Source organism: Aristolochia californica, unplaced genomic scaffold (genome assembly GCF_029961685.1).
Source record: "Aristolochia californica isolate CCGP_79_NKW_82.1479 unplaced genomic scaffold, dmAriCali1.0.hap1 SCAF_6, whole genome shotgun sequence".
Classification (NCBI taxonomy): domain Eukaryota; kingdom Viridiplantae; phylum Streptophyta; class Magnoliopsida; order Piperales; family Aristolochiaceae; genus Aristolochia; species Aristolochia californica.
This window is the reverse complement of record NW_027182257.1, coordinates 922,491-937,319: the sequence shown is the minus strand read 5'-3', so window position 1 is coordinate 937,319 and position 14,829 is coordinate 922,491. Positions and strand designations below refer to the sequence as shown.

Sequence of the window (14,829 nt, the reverse complement as noted above, 5' to 3'; positions counted from 1 at the left end):
AATAGACAATAACATCCTCTATGTATATTTTTAATAATAAAATAAAAATATTTTTGTTTTTTTGGACTGTTTGGTTTGTAACTTTTATTATCATACCTTTAAATTATATTTTAGTTGTAAATTAAAATATTATATTTGTGTTTTTATATTTAATAATTATTTTTAATAAAATATTGTGAAAATTTGTCCTTAGTATAAACTATTTCATATAATTTATAATTTAAAAAATATAAAATAAAAAGAGTTCCAGTCTTAAAATCAGAAAAAATAAAAAACAAGATAATAATTGTAAGAAATTTAGAAAATTACAATTGTGAGAGCGTGAAGCACATCCACACACCGCGAGGCATAGCGTGCGCGCTCCCCTCCCAGTACCATGTGAAGTGCCGGCTACACGTGGTAGAATCTGATTGGTCTGAGCCTTAAAAATGACACGGCGGAAGAGCAGAATTGATGTGGGGCCACCCACATTTTTATAATATTTTTAGCATGAAATGTTTTGAATGAAAATATCAAATAAATAAAACTGTTTGTCGATCAGTTTTCGTCGTCTCTCCCTCTCTCTCTCCTGTTGGTAACATCTCTCCCGCGGTAGAAGCTCTACCCTAAGCATCGCAAGGTGAGGAATTTTTGTTCACGAACTCTCGGTTTTCATGTTATGCTCGATGATTGATTGCCTGCTGGAGAAGAAAGGAATCCAGGATTTGTAATGCGTCTGGATCAGCTTACATTGGTCTGAACGGCTCCATGATATGGGGATTTACTTCGGGGAAAAGAATTGATCTTGTGATTGTTTGATTTTATCGTTTTGTCATAATCGATCTAGCTTTGGTAATTATTGGTGGTTGAGCTTCCGCGTGGATGCTTTATCGAGGGTTTATTGTTTTGGGTGATTTTTTCTGGTTTCGTTTGTCGAAGTGGAAAGAGTTGAGGTTCATTTACCGCCTATTGCTTATTTATTCTGGCTTGGAAGGTCGTATTTTGGAAAATTTGAAGTTTTTGTGCTGTTCCTTCTTTCTCTCAGTATTATATTTCAGTAGATTGGTTTTATAACGGGTCTAGTTCAATGGTTTTCCGGGTGATTCACCGTCGGCTACTTTGCTAAATATTTAATCTAGGGCATTGTTTGCCCTTGTGACAGAATAAATTTCTCTCTCTTTTACTTCTCTAATTATCTCTTCAAAAATGTTTTTTTTTCTTACTCTAAGATTCCTTTTTGTGCAAGTGGTCGGATTTCTGACCCTCTGTTTAGAACTTGCAGTCTACCTTTTTTGCCCTCTCTGTTTTTGTTTTATGTCATAAAGCTTCGATTTATGTCTATTATTCTTCATCTCATACTTAAGAAGTGTGACTTTGCTAAGGCATTGTATTTGCAGGAAATGATACGGCTTCGGACATATGCTGGTTTTAGTTTGCTGGGTGCAATTGCCATTGTTTATCATGCCTTTAGGAGCAGGGGTCAATTTTACCCGGCTACTGTATATTTGTCCACTTCCAAGATCAGCTTGGTGCTTCTTATGAATATGGGCATGGTCATCATGTGCACAATGTGGCAGTTAACCAAGTCACTGTTTCTTGGTTCTCTCCGAGAAGCAGAAGTAGAGAGATTGAATGAACAATCATGGCGGGAACTTATGGAAATCCTCTTTGCAATTACAATATTTCGGCAAGATTTCTCTGTTTCTTTTCTTACAATGGTCACAGTCCTCTTGCTGATTAAAGCTTTACATTGGTTGTGCCAAAAGAGGGTTGAGTACATTGAGACAACTCCCTCTGTTCCCTTGTTGTCTCACGTGCGGATTGTTTCTTTTATGGGTTTCCTTCTTCTTCTGGATTCGCTCTTCTTGTACAGGTCATTGAAGTATTTAATTGAGACATGGCGGCCTTCAGTTTCACTCTTCTTTTCATTTGAGTAAGTTCAAGAGATAGTATATATTTTGGCTAGGAGCCTCTTTGAAAACAGTTCTATAAAGCTTCTTTCAATGAACTTGTCTGAGGATAAACTGCACAGAATACATATACCATATATATAAACTATAACATGTGTGCCTAATACTGTTTGTACTATTTGTATTTGGTTTTCCGTTTTATCCTAAAATTACTGAAACTTGCATTTTTAGGTACATGATACTGGCAACAACTACTGTTTCAACATTTGTGAAGTATGTTTTCTATGTAAGTGACATGCTCATGGAAGGGCAGTGGGAAAAAAAGGCCATCTACACCTTCTACTTGGAACTTATCCGTGATCTGCTTCACTTGTCGATGTATCTCTTTTTCTTCCTTACTATCTTCGTGTAAGTAACTCATTTGTTGTTGGTTTTGTTGAATAATGGTTCACCTGGTACAGTATATTTCTATGCTGCCATACTTGAGGCTTTTGCAAAATTAGATACACAGCATGAAGTATGTCATGCTGTGCTCTATAGACCATTAAGAAAGAAATTTTATTTGACTCCACTAAATTTTCTTGGGGATGAAATTTGTGTGAAATTGGATCCTAGGTGTCTTCTACTTGTGAGTCTCTAGTTGGGTTGGTCTCTTGAGCCTTAATGGCAGCATGTCCCAAAACTAAGCAGGAGTTGACTCATTAGCCCCATATGAACAGATTATGTGGCCATGTTATTTAATATTTGTATGAATGGGTAGTTTATTTCAGAAAAGAAAAGTTCGTTCATTTAATTTTTCTGGTTTGTAGCTGTCTTTTCATTCCTTGCACTGTTTTCTATTATCTTACTAAACTGTGCTTTTTTTCTACAACTTGTTACTTCTCTTGTTAGGAATTATGGTGTGCCTCTACACCTGATCAGAGAACTGTATGAGACATTTCGTAATTTCAAGATTCGTGTTGCTGACTACATTCGGTATCGGAAAATCACATCTAATATGAATGACCGCTTCCCTGATGCAACCCCTGAAGAGCTTAATGTGTAAGTTGTTTACTTGTGCTGCATATCCTGTAGTTTCTATTTTTTAGGTATCCTTCCCCTTTGTGCATGCTGGTGTCTCAGAAAGTAAAACATGTGCAAGTGCAGAAGTGATGCAACCTGTATCATTTGCCGTGAAGAGATGGTGACTGCTAAAAAGCTGTTATGTGGGCACCTTTTCCATGTTCATTGTCTACGATCCTGGTTAGAACGACAACACACATGTCCAACCTGTAGAGCTCTGGTTGTTCCTCCTGAAAACACTGCAACTAGAGCAGCTCATGGAGTACAGTCTGATCCTCATAGACATGGTATGGATTTTTAACACCAATGAACTGGTTTTGATTTTTGAGAATTTTTCTCCTGCATAAATCACTCGACATTGCATTGCTGTTGATTACCAGTTTACTTTTTAGAGACCAATAACATATATAATCAATTATATGTTTTTTTTTTGTGCAGGGATGGCTCCAGCGGCTGCATCAACTCAGGGATCTCCTGCAGGTGGTGCAGCTGGTGATGCCCTAAGCCAGCACCAGGCCAGGCTCCAAGCTGCTGCTACCGCTGCTGCAATTTATGGGAAATCATTCGTGTATCCATATCCTAATACCATTTCATGGTATGCTCTCACATGTTATATCTCGTTCTTTGCTTTTCTTTTGCCCACTGCAGTTAGATTTCTAATTCAAATAGTGGTTCTAATTGGTACTATTCGTTTGAGAGGCAGGCCCTCTGGGTATGCTTTTTATCCTCCGGTGAACATACCTGCCACAGGTGATGGTCAGAGTGGAAACACCGACTTAACTGGGGATGCAGCCATATCTAGACAAACCCAGGAGCATCAAAATAGTGGGTTCCCACAACTTCAACATAATGTCTTTGGTGCCTTTCAGATGGCTAATGGCAACACTAGCAATCCAAACGTCTCCAGTTCTCTACTGGAGGCACAAGAGAGATTTCTCCGGCTGCAAATCGAGGTACAACATCTAAAAGATAAATAGAGATGACTTGCTCATAAATGACATCGCCTTTTCTGTATCAGGCTCTTCAAAATCAGCTGCAGGACCTGCGGCGGCAGCAGCAAGTACCCAGCGGAGGTGAAGTTCCTTCCACATCTGACAGCAAAGGTAAGGCCCCCGTAGCTGGAGCTGCATCTATGTCTGACTGTGGCCGCCATGGGAACGGTGAAGATACTGAGACGGTGTAGACAATTACTGAGATGAACCGCAAACTTACAAGAGTAATCACTTGTACAGATAAACATCACCCATCGAGTTTTGTCGATATTGATTTTTTGAAAAAGATTGTTAACTCTACAAATGATCCTGTATCAGTATGTAAGTAGAATCCGGGTAAGATACAGTTTAACTCTGGATGAGAGCCAATGCTGCGACATCTCTATTCCCTTTCCAATTTTCAAGTTGTTCTAGTGTTTCTATCTGCTGCTCAATGCAGACACCAGATGCCGTCAACAGATGGTTAATGGAATACGAGCTGGTATGTTTCTTAGTCTATTTGGAAGAGAATTAAAGGAACCTGTAATGTCGAGGAGAGACCCTTAGCCTCTACAGAACAAGCCAGAGAAGAAACTGTAAGCCAGATTTTCTTTTGCCCCCTCTTGAGTAATGACATTCATGGATAAGAATTTAAACTGCCCCATCTACTGTTTAAATAGAATTTATTAATTTCTTACACTAGAGTAGCAAGAACCCAATTATATAAATGTTCTAATGATCAGACAGAAAATGTAGATCCATCAACATAAACTGTATGCACCGAAATCCTCGTCTGTCAGTGAAACTCTCAACGTACTACTTTCATGCAGGAAGCTTGAGTTTCTCCCGTGTTTTCCAGCTGACAGAAAACGATTGAATAAAATAGGTTAGGGCGTGCTTAAAACACCTAACATGTATTCCAATTCAGAAAATGAGATTTATAAGCTGAATTACCTCTTAATGTAGTAATAGAAGAAATCAGTATAGATGACAGTCTGAACTAGCCCTGATATCCAAGCTGCATCCATGGATAAGAAAGCTCGTTACAATTTCATATAAATGCATCCTAATACTGGGAAGTTTTGTACCACAGGGACTTACGTATCCAGCGAGTTTGGTGGTTCTCCATGATGAAGCGATAAACCCAGTTAAACAAATACAGAGCACGGTAGGCACTGAGATGAAACATTAACAATGCAGGTGATGTATAGACAGATAAACATGCTCCAGTTTCATAAACTTAATGATTTGTTGCAGTATAATTGAACTATTTAAAACAATAGAAGTGAAAACAAAATTACAACCATAACATAATATGAAAGTAGACAGATGGGGACGATACTAGAAGGCTGCAGTGTCGACTCAAGGTTTAGTCTGAAAGCCTACTACCAAGATGGGGATCACAGTGGCTATACTTTATGAACTCTTAACTATTCATATAATTCCTTTGTTTCTCAAACTGATGGCATAAGGCTTGATGCCCCAGAGTCAGAATGGTCAATGAAGGAAGGCTATGAGGTAACTAACATCTTTGGACAGTCATAAATATGTTAGACAAAGAAGATTTTCCATTCAAAATAACATAGTTAACCAAAAAAAGAACAGAGGATTCCACCCTGAGACATGATAGTAGTTTCTTGCTATAGAACAGTAATAGAGTAATAGAGCAATCACCTAAAAGGAAGAGTGATTTCATCAATATATTCCATGGTGAAGCAGATAATGAATGCAGGCACAAAGGGCAAGCATGAGAAAGTAGGCAAGCACAAAGGCCACACAGCCAACTGATGTAATTGACTTGCTAAAGCATGCAAGTTTATGTTTACATAAATATATTTGAAAACTAATAACAGCTATTGTGGAATAACATACAATCTAAAATAGATGATTTTTTACAAAACAGTTTCTCCAATAAATTTATGTAAGACACATGAAAGATTAGGAAACATACCCAAGTAGGAAAACATAATTTCCAGTCAAGTTGTCAATGTTACTTGACCTTTGTAGCATAACTAATTGGGGTAAGATAGCAACTGCTTCGAGGTAGAGTGAAAATGCCCATAAGACCTACATGACAACTAAATCTTTATCAACAAACGAAGTATCAAGGACAAGAAGTAGTAGACCCAATAATAAAAAAAGAAAATGTAACTCCTTGGTAATAGACTAACAAATGGAATTATCACAGAACACGGAAAAGGCCAATCTCTCAAGGAGGAGGTACTTTCATAATTAGTTCACTTACATAAATCTTATATAATCTTTTTCTACTAGAGAGTTTAAACAAAGTTGTAAACAACTAAACTGATAATAGGGAATGATATTTCTGTAAGCTGTCTGTTTCCTGAAAATAGATACCTTAAAGGCTAGCAACTGAAAAGGGTTTAAAAACTTCAAGCCTCTTATGGCCACTAACTTTGGGCCAGACTATAAACATAATGCCTTATCCGAAGCTCAGAAAACAGCTGGTGTACCTATATAAGGCACATCTTAAGTCATGAGGACAAATCCATGGGAAGAAATTTTTTTAATGAAAAAATGTAATTACCTCCATCACAGCAAAATCACGGTTAATCATGAGAGCCAGCAAGAAGCATGGAAGAACAAGAAAGAAATGTTGAAAAGTATCTTCATCCTTGTTATAAGTCTGTCGAACCACCTTGTGAAACCTCATGTACAACACTATACCAACCGAAGTGCCAAGGAAAACTAGCTTCATTACTGTGTTGTAGAACGAGACATAACTTGTAAACAAATCGAGATATCGAGCTGCAAATACTAGAACATATAATTCTTGAGTTTTGAGTGATATTCCTGTTTCAGTAAATGCAACAAAACATTAGAAAGAAACTTTTGAACATGTATAATAATGGAGAGAACTTAATGCTTTGATGTCCCCTAAAATGTGAACCAATTCATATAACACAGTTAGGTGTGATCGCGCACTTCCATCACCCAGGAACTTCCCACATCAAAGAAATCCCCCCAAGCGATCGACCAATACAAACCCAGAATCTTCTTCAACCGAACATTAAATCAAACAGTTGATAGGAATCAGGAAAAAAAAAACTCAAAAGAGACCGAATGAAACGAAAAGGAGGAGAGATACCAGAGCAGGATTTCATCGTCCGAATCTTTAAGAGAAGCAAAATAATGCTGAGGAGATGGGTCATGTCCCCAGCCAACCTGAAAACGTTCATTTTGGAGCTCCTTCCTCCAGTCTCAGCTCAGTCGTCTCGTAGACTCTTCCAACTGGAAACTCCACACTCCGCACGGCCGCAGGTCTCAATTTCTCGCTTCCTGGGCGACGTTTCTTTCGTGCATGTGAAACGTGTGGCTAATGGACCATGGACCTATTGACAGTTAAATGGGCTAGTTTGATACTGGGCCCCCATGGACACCCTATCCTTGTTTCTTTCATTTCCATTTATGTTTAATATAAATAAGAAGAAATAATAACTTAAAAAATAACTCAGCAGGAAGTCCAAGCCCAATCTTGTTGCCGTTACATTATTGGCTATAACTTATAATTAAAAATTAAAAAACAATAATTTTATGAATTAAATAAATATTTTTTGTGATATAAATTAGTAACGAATAATGAAGGGTATACTTAAGAGTCTCTATTAATTTTTTTTGTTCTTTTTTTATATAATATATAAATTCAAATTCAATATTATAAAACCCGAACCGATTTGTTGAATGGGGTTCAACCGGTTGCCGATCCAAATTATGAGCCTTACATACCTGAAAATCATCCAAAACCCAATTGACTTAATGGGGTGGTTATGAAGTCGGTTTACCCAAATCCGACCTGAACTTAAAAGAGGGTCAGTTTGGAACCCCTAGATAATAAAATAAAATAAAATAAGAATTTGATCATTATTATTTCCAAAAATAGTTAGTGAAAAAGAGAATTTGATCGAGCCCAAAAAGTCTACGGATCTAACTTGAACTTTTAACTTGTTGTCATTACATAATTGAGAAGGAATTTGCTGTAGCATTGGCCACAAAATAAGGGGCATTAGTACAATAAAAGCATTCTCAGTTATTTCATGTAGATGACTATAAAAGCCTATGACAAAGATCAATTTTCCCAAGTGCAGTAAGATGCAAAAGAACAATCACCCTCTAGTGCAGGATGTAGGTACTTTGCAAGCCCTACCCACAGAAGTTGAGTTTCTTCATCACCTTCGCATAAGCAGCATGGACAATTTCTGGCTGCCTCAGTCTTCTCTTTGATTTCTTGGACTGCATACAACAAGAAATACCTTAGGAGCAAAAAATGAGGACTCTCAAAGACTAAGAAAGTAGCAAACACAAGATATTACAAATGCTCAACCAAGATAATTTTGACTAGCGAGATAGAAAAGTGACAGAGATTGCAATGTGTGAGGTCCCAATTGTTAGGAGATGGTATGAATTCTTGGACACCAGAGGTTTGCTCGTTGAAATATGAACCAAAGCCATCGATGATCAATCCCTATGGTTTTATGCCCCTTTTTGAAGAATATGAAACAAAAAATAAGCCTATCGATATTGGACAATCAAAAAGATTATGGCAGCAGAATCCTCTGAAGCTGGAATTCATGTGAATAGACAAAAGATATCCCATCAAGTAGAGAAAATCAACAAATGGGGAGTTTAGATAGCGAAAAATCAATAACTGTCATGTTAAAGCCCTCTTCCTTGCTAGTTGGAGGTATGGTCAACAGACAAAGAAATGTTACAAGCTTACAAATAAATTATTGAGGTTTGTGAGGCAAGAAAGTATGAGTTTTTTTTTTTTTTTTTCTCTTTGAGCTCTATCTGGCCACTAAAAAAGTGCCAAAGGCATGCTGCAGATACAAGAGGCAAATGAAGCAACAGTTTGAGCTCAATGTTTGACAAATTCAATAATACTGAACTGTGACTGACAGTTAAGAGTCGCAAGCAAAAGACAAAAGAAATGCTACGATCAGTTCATTTGGAGCATAAAAAATCTAGATAGGACCCTTTTGCACAAGAATACGATGCTTAATCAACTAAACATTCGCAAATCAAGTCAATCCATGGGCACCCGATGCCAAATCAAAATGTTAGCTGGACTAAACCTAAGTTAGCAGAACTACTTCTCAAAAGAAAATGTTTAGTTGAGTTTTTTCAAATATATAGTAGCCCTAAACACCCCAGGCAGTTATTTCAGAAAATAAGAACTCAAGTTCTTGGCTGAAACCAAAGCACTTTACATTTCAGACATCTGGTGACAAGTCAAGTGGCTCTTGGCAGACATCTCGTATGCTTTCAATGGCCATTTAAGAAGTTACACAGACGTTCAAGTAGTCCCTGAGAGTCTGTGCTGGCAGGATCAGCTGCTAGATAAAAATTCCAGAACTGAAGTTCTATAGTCTTAACCTAAATCTTGAATATTTCACAGAACAATTTCAGTTATTAATGTCCATAAAATTTCTCAGCTCAGAAGGCATGACTAAAAAGTTACTCAGAAGGACTAAATTACAAGCTATAAGCAAATTCCAGCATTGCTTGGAATCTGAGATCAACAACATTGAGAAGCTGAGCCAGAACAAGAAGACTTCAGGGTTTAAAATTGAACTCTACATGTGCAAAGACGATAGGCTCAGTAAGAAATTAAGACTGCCATCACTAGAATTTTGCTATACTACATAGAATAACCATACCCTGAATGTCGGTCAACTAAAAGCTACTCATAAACATTGGGCAAGGTGACTTCAGCATCCATACACTAAATAAGGAAAAAACACTACTACCAAATACTAACAATTCAAGAATAAAAGTTGATAGGCCTTTGGTCTTTATGTAGAAAACTCTTGAGTCGCAACAAAGTGTAGCCAGATTCCGGGTTGACAGACTGTTGTTGTAAAATATTGACCAAGTCTCGTTTTAAGTGGTTGATGCGAAAACAACAAAAAAACTATGATTGTAGAGGTCAAACTCATACAGATGTAAGCGTATAAGAAAGACAATTAAGAAAATTTGGGAGGTCTAACAAATTATGAACAACAAAAGAGGAAGGTTCTATTACCTGGACTATATTTAACATCTTATCTAAGAGTGTCTCAATTTGATGTTTTTCTCATTGACAAGTTTATGAGTTTAGAAGACATTGGCATCATCTTTCTTTTCAGAATTCCTATATATAATGTCAGAGCTAGGTGGTTCCGTCCACCGCTGATGGGTTAGGTACTCTGCTTTCCGCACCTAACAGACCGGTTTTTTGGGTTGTATTGGCTAGGCGTTTGATATGGTATTAGAGCTAGGCACTACGTTCTGCGTTCGAATCCCGGCAGAATCGGTAGGGAACGGGAACGGTGGGTGTCAGAGCTAGGTGGTTCCGTCCACCACTTATGGGTCAAGTACTCTACTTTCCGCACCTAATAAACCGGTTTTTTGGGTTGTATTGGCTAGGCGTTGGTATCAGAACTGGGCACCACGTTCCGCGTTCGAATCCCGGGTGCAATGGTAGGGAACGGGAACGGGAACGGTGGGTGTTAGAGCTAGGTGGTTCCAACCACCTGGGTGGTTCCATCCACCACTGATGGGTTAGGTACTTGGCTTTCCGCACTTAATAGACCTGTTTTTTGGGTTGTATTGGCTAGGTGTTTGACATATAATTCTGTGCAGTCGTCTAATAAGCCTCATATGTATCCTATTATTCCTTTGATGTGCTCCCAATGTGCAAAATAATTAGGAAACTACTGGGCACAACAACATGCCAACGGATAACCCAAGTTTTTTTTCCTTTTAATGTAAAGAGCCAATAAATTCAGCGTCCACATCCAACTACTCTGTAATGCAATTTACCAAACGAAATAAAACTAACAAGACTTACATCTATGGAAGCTAAAAATCACACATTTAAAGTCACTACTAACCTTCAAATGAGCATTGTGTCGCTTCCCTGCCCTCCACCGTCGAATCTTGCCATCGTTCATTGTTCTAAATCTGTGCTTAAATGATCTGACCAAAGAAGCTGAAGTCTTTAACTATGAAGAGTAGATCTTATTTTGTGAAACATTCAACGGAAAACATAAAAAGTTTGCGAAAACTCACGAATAAGATTTCATTTTAGTCTTCTTCAACTTGGACTTAACTGGCGTAATCACTTTCCACTTCTTCTCCTTGGACGAAAAATTGCGCCTTTGATATATCTGTTTGTAATCATAATCCAATCAAATACATACAAACAAATCAATATTTCTCTAGCGAAGTTACATTTATTTACCGTGAAAGGATCAAATGGGAATTGACACCGAAATGACCGCAGCTGATTATTTGCTCCAAGAGAAATGTAGGAGCCCGCGTTGAAGATGTGTTTACTTATGAAGAAAGAGAATGGTTGGGGAGACGGAACAGAAGAATGGAGAAGACGACGAGTATAGGATTGGAATGGACGACTCTCTATCGCTGGAAAGATAAAGGGGCGAAGCAGCTTGCCGCTCCATTTCTGCATCATTTTCTTCTTCCTTCGTCCTCGGCAGTGGCGTCGTTCATCTGTTTTAGGTTTGGGCCGCTCTGCTCCGCTTCAGCGCGTCATTTCAGCTAAACTTCACGGGCATTTTCGACATTTAAAAAATGGGAAGTGGAAAAAAGAATTATGAGTATATATTTTCCGTAATTTTATCCGTTCATTATTTTATTATTTATTAAACGGAACAAAATCAGATAATTCCTATTTCATTTTGTTTACCACTTTATGGATTATATTTTAATTAGATAATTTTAAGTTTTTAAATATAAAAAATAATTTCCTTTTTTTGTAAATAAAGGAATTTTAAAATAAAATATTTTCCCCTTCTCCCATTCTTAACTTACTTCATTCTAATTACACTGCCCAAATCAAACTCAGGCCGAGTTAGATCGGGTTTTGCCAGTTTGATGATTGGGCTTAAGGCTGAGTCAAAAAAATTTTGGCTGGAATATAAGAGTTGAATCCCTTTTTATGAGTTGACTCAACAAACCAAAAAACCGATTTTGACAATATTGGTAAATTATTTACTTAATGATAAATTAGATCCAAATATTTAATTGAAATAAAAAATTTTAAAAAACAGATAAATTTGAATTAATCTAAAATATTGCCTACAAAATATTTTTGGCCCATGACATTTTAGAATTTATTTAAATTATTATTATTTAGATAATAAATATAATAAATTAATCCACTTTATAATTAAGTAAATATATACCATATGGATAAATTAAAAACATAAAATCTAAAAAAAATAGAAAATCTAAGACTATGAACACCACCTGTCTCGACATCGGTACGCTATTGTCTACATTAAATTTCTACCCCAAAGCTTCGTACCAATAAAATAGTGTCACTTGATACATATATCCTTCGTTCTTGAGTTCCCTAAACGGAACAGGGGCAAGAAAAGGAGGAGGAACCGCCATTGTTATGGACATTACTAGACCGAACAGCTCTGGTTCTGTCTTGTATTACCGAAGCCGTCCAGAGTGCCAAGAACGTCTCGTTAATTCCGACTTGCCCGTCTTTCTGCTTACTAAAACAGGCGGAACGGCGTCGTGGGTGCGGCGGATTACAGTCATGCGCCTCCGTCTGTGTGTCTCTCCATGCGCCCTCGTACCTCATCTCGCACCAGCTCGCAAACCACCGATAGATGTACTGTCCCACCCCAGCTCCCTCCAACCATCCCTTTGGGAACATTTCCATCACGCTGCTTCCTTTCGCCATGAACATCATGTTACTCAGCTGGGCTCCGTGGGTCGTCACCACCACGTCCGTATCCCTCATCAGCTTTACCTGTCACGCTAGCATAATATTATTATCTCTGCTTTAGCGTGCGAAGCACCACTGGTGTAGAAGTAGAATAGTTCCCTTCATTTTTTCTTTGGTTTTTTTTTAAATCTGTGTTGCAGTTTGGTTTTAGTGTTGGTTTTTGTTGTCAGTTTGGATTGATTACAGCAATTCTTCTAATCTTGATGCTTCTACCGGGGAAGTGATTTTTTTTGGGCAAACAGCAGCCAGTTAATATGTGCATCATTTATGAGACTAATGAAGCTTACGTATTCATTCTCATGTCTGGCTTCGCTGTGAAATGAATGATTTTGTGAAAGAAAGTAGTAATTAATAGTTTACCTGATCGCAGAAGCTCTTGTTCTTCAGATGAACCAGATTCAGTCTGCAGCCTTCAACTTTTTTACACTCTCTCTCCATCACTAACTTCACTTCGGTCTCGTTTTTGAAAGATCTCTTCCCTTCTCTTCCTATAACAGTGATTCTCAGGCCTTTACCATCTTCTTCTTCTTCTTCTCTCTCCCCGCTCTTTTCGGCATTACAGAATTTCCAAGCCTTGCATCTGATCATCTCAAACAGCCGGTGCCTTCTCTCCGTCGACATCTTCCCGAGGCCCCTCCTCATCACCACAGCCTTCTCGAAGCACGCGATTCCGTAATCTTCTAAGCTGTCAATGGCAACTTCTCCACCGAGGCAAGCCTTCAACAGAGCTGAAATCCAAGGACCAACCTTTTTTACGACCTTCCCCTTTTCGAATATCACAAATCTGGTCGGTTTGGCACAAGAATTCTCCATCATCCAGGAGAAGAAAACCGAGAGAGCGTTCAAGCTATGCCACGGATTCTCGTAATCGTAAAAACTGTCTGCCACAAACGTTATGCCTCGAAGAACAGTAGCATTGGCAGGGAAAATGTTTTTGGCCGCGGCAAGAGCGTAACTTTCCGCATGCGCGTTTATGCAGAGGATTCTATGTCTTGGAGGGTGTGAAGAAGGGAAGACGAAGTGTTCCGGCATGCCATCTATACTGTGACCTTCAAAACTGCTCATGAACCAGGTCTTGTTCGGTTGTCTGTAAGCGGGGACGCTGGGGTCTTTTAACGGGTAGAAAGTGAGCTCTGTGCGGGGTTTTGAGACTAATGGACGGTGATGGATGCTCTGCAGAGCAAGCGGTTGCATGATGATCACTACGAGGATACAAGAAATGATGTAGAGAAAGGCGACTGTCGATTTGGTTTTTCTAGGAAGATTTGAAGAAGGGTAATGTTTAGTCATGAAGGGTGGTGAAGAGGAAGACGAAGGATCCATTGACGAATCAACACAGAAGCTGCTAGTGCAACCTCGATACAGTCTCACCTTCTCAAGTCCTGAAACAAAAACGCTGTTGCAGCGGATTTTTGGCATTGATACAGGACTCGAAGCATGTAAGCTGCCAGTGAAATATCGTGATCGATTCGTTTTTTCAGCATTCCAGAGCAAGTGAAAATCGTGTAAATGCTGACGGTTCCAGTTGGTTTCTGCAAAAGAGAATCATCCTTTTGCACAAGAATACGATACTATTTACAGATTTTTGTAATCTTCAAAGTTTAATAATAAATCTTCTCTCTCCTCAATCATGAATGTACGTTATACAGCCCAATGCGTTTATTTATTTGTCTCCTCGACTCCTGCTTCCTCTTTTTAACAAACATGAGCGGTGTCTGCAGCCATTAGCGCGGTTACAACGGAGGGGCCAAATCCGAGCACATAAATAAGATTATTCACCAAAGAGAAAAATCGAAAATAGATGCAGAATATTAATAAATCAACACTACAGCGAAAAAAAGTGAAGTTTTGCGGCTTTAAGCATACAAAATCGAGCTTAGATTTTTCCTTGACGAAACCACTATTTCTCGCACAAAGAATCTCCAAATCTCGACGTCTCAAACTCAAAAAACCTCCCAATAGAGAGCTCCCAATTTAATCACTTCTGAGGTAGATCCGAACTTGATAATCAGGTCGGGTCGGGTAATCGGATTCAAGACACTCGATTAATAACCAGTTTGTTAAAGCAGAGGCTAAATACAAGCATATAATCAAGGATATCAACAACTCCGAACAGTAAAGAGAGGGAGACACAGAGTTACGT

The 14,829-nt window shown here is 38.4% G+C and overlaps 4 protein-coding genes across 4 annotated transcripts; 1 reads left to right on the top strand and 3 right to left on the bottom strand.

Annotated features, from left to right (window-relative positions):
- Positions 1-540: 540 nt before the first annotated feature.
- Positions 541-4,439, top strand: LOC137934006 (ERAD-associated E3 ubiquitin-protein ligase HRD1B-like). Its single transcript, XM_068778178.1, has 8 exons — positions 541-619; positions 1,377-1,912; positions 2,121-2,297; positions 2,781-2,930; positions 3,036-3,238; positions 3,390-3,546; positions 3,655-3,904; positions 3,970-4,439. The coding sequence occupies exons 2-8, from the start codon at positions 1,380-1,382 to the stop codon at positions 4,132-4,134; spliced, it is 1,635 nt and encodes a 544-aa protein (XP_068634279.1). The 5' UTR covers positions 541-619; positions 1,377-1,379; the 3' UTR covers positions 4,135-4,439.
- An 89-nt stretch (positions 4,440-4,528) lies between these two features.
- LOC137934007 (ER lumen protein-retaining receptor-like) lies at positions 4,529-7,235 on the bottom strand. Its single transcript, XM_068778179.1, has 6 exons — positions 7,032-7,235; positions 6,471-6,736; positions 5,874-5,989; positions 5,024-5,097; positions 4,877-4,940; positions 4,529-4,781 (listed from the first exon to the last, which is right to left on the bottom strand). Exons 1-6 carry the CDS (start codon positions 7,120-7,122, stop codon positions 4,745-4,747), a joined length of 648 nt encoding a protein of 215 aa, XP_068634280.1. The 5' UTR covers positions 7,123-7,235; the 3' UTR covers positions 4,529-4,744.
- A 604-nt stretch (positions 7,236-7,839) lies between these two features.
- LOC137935185 (uncharacterized) lies at positions 7,840-11,428 on the bottom strand. Its single transcript, XM_068779875.1, has 4 exons — positions 11,166-11,428; positions 10,994-11,091; positions 10,816-10,900; positions 7,840-8,173 (listed from the first exon to the last, which is right to left on the bottom strand). Exons 1-4 carry the CDS (start codon positions 11,394-11,396, stop codon positions 8,084-8,086), a joined length of 504 nt encoding a protein of 167 aa, XP_068635976.1. The 5' UTR covers positions 11,397-11,428; the 3' UTR covers positions 7,840-8,083.
- Positions 11,429-12,299: 871 nt separating this feature from the next.
- On the bottom strand, positions 12,300-14,105 carry LOC137934211 (uncharacterized). Its single transcript, XM_068778486.1, has 2 exons — positions 13,047-14,105; positions 12,300-12,710 (listed from the first exon to the last, which is right to left on the bottom strand). The coding sequence occupies exons 1-2, from the start codon at positions 14,103-14,105 to the stop codon at positions 12,300-12,302; spliced, it is 1,470 nt and encodes a 489-aa protein (XP_068634587.1).
- Positions 14,106-14,829: the final 724 nt, after the last annotated feature.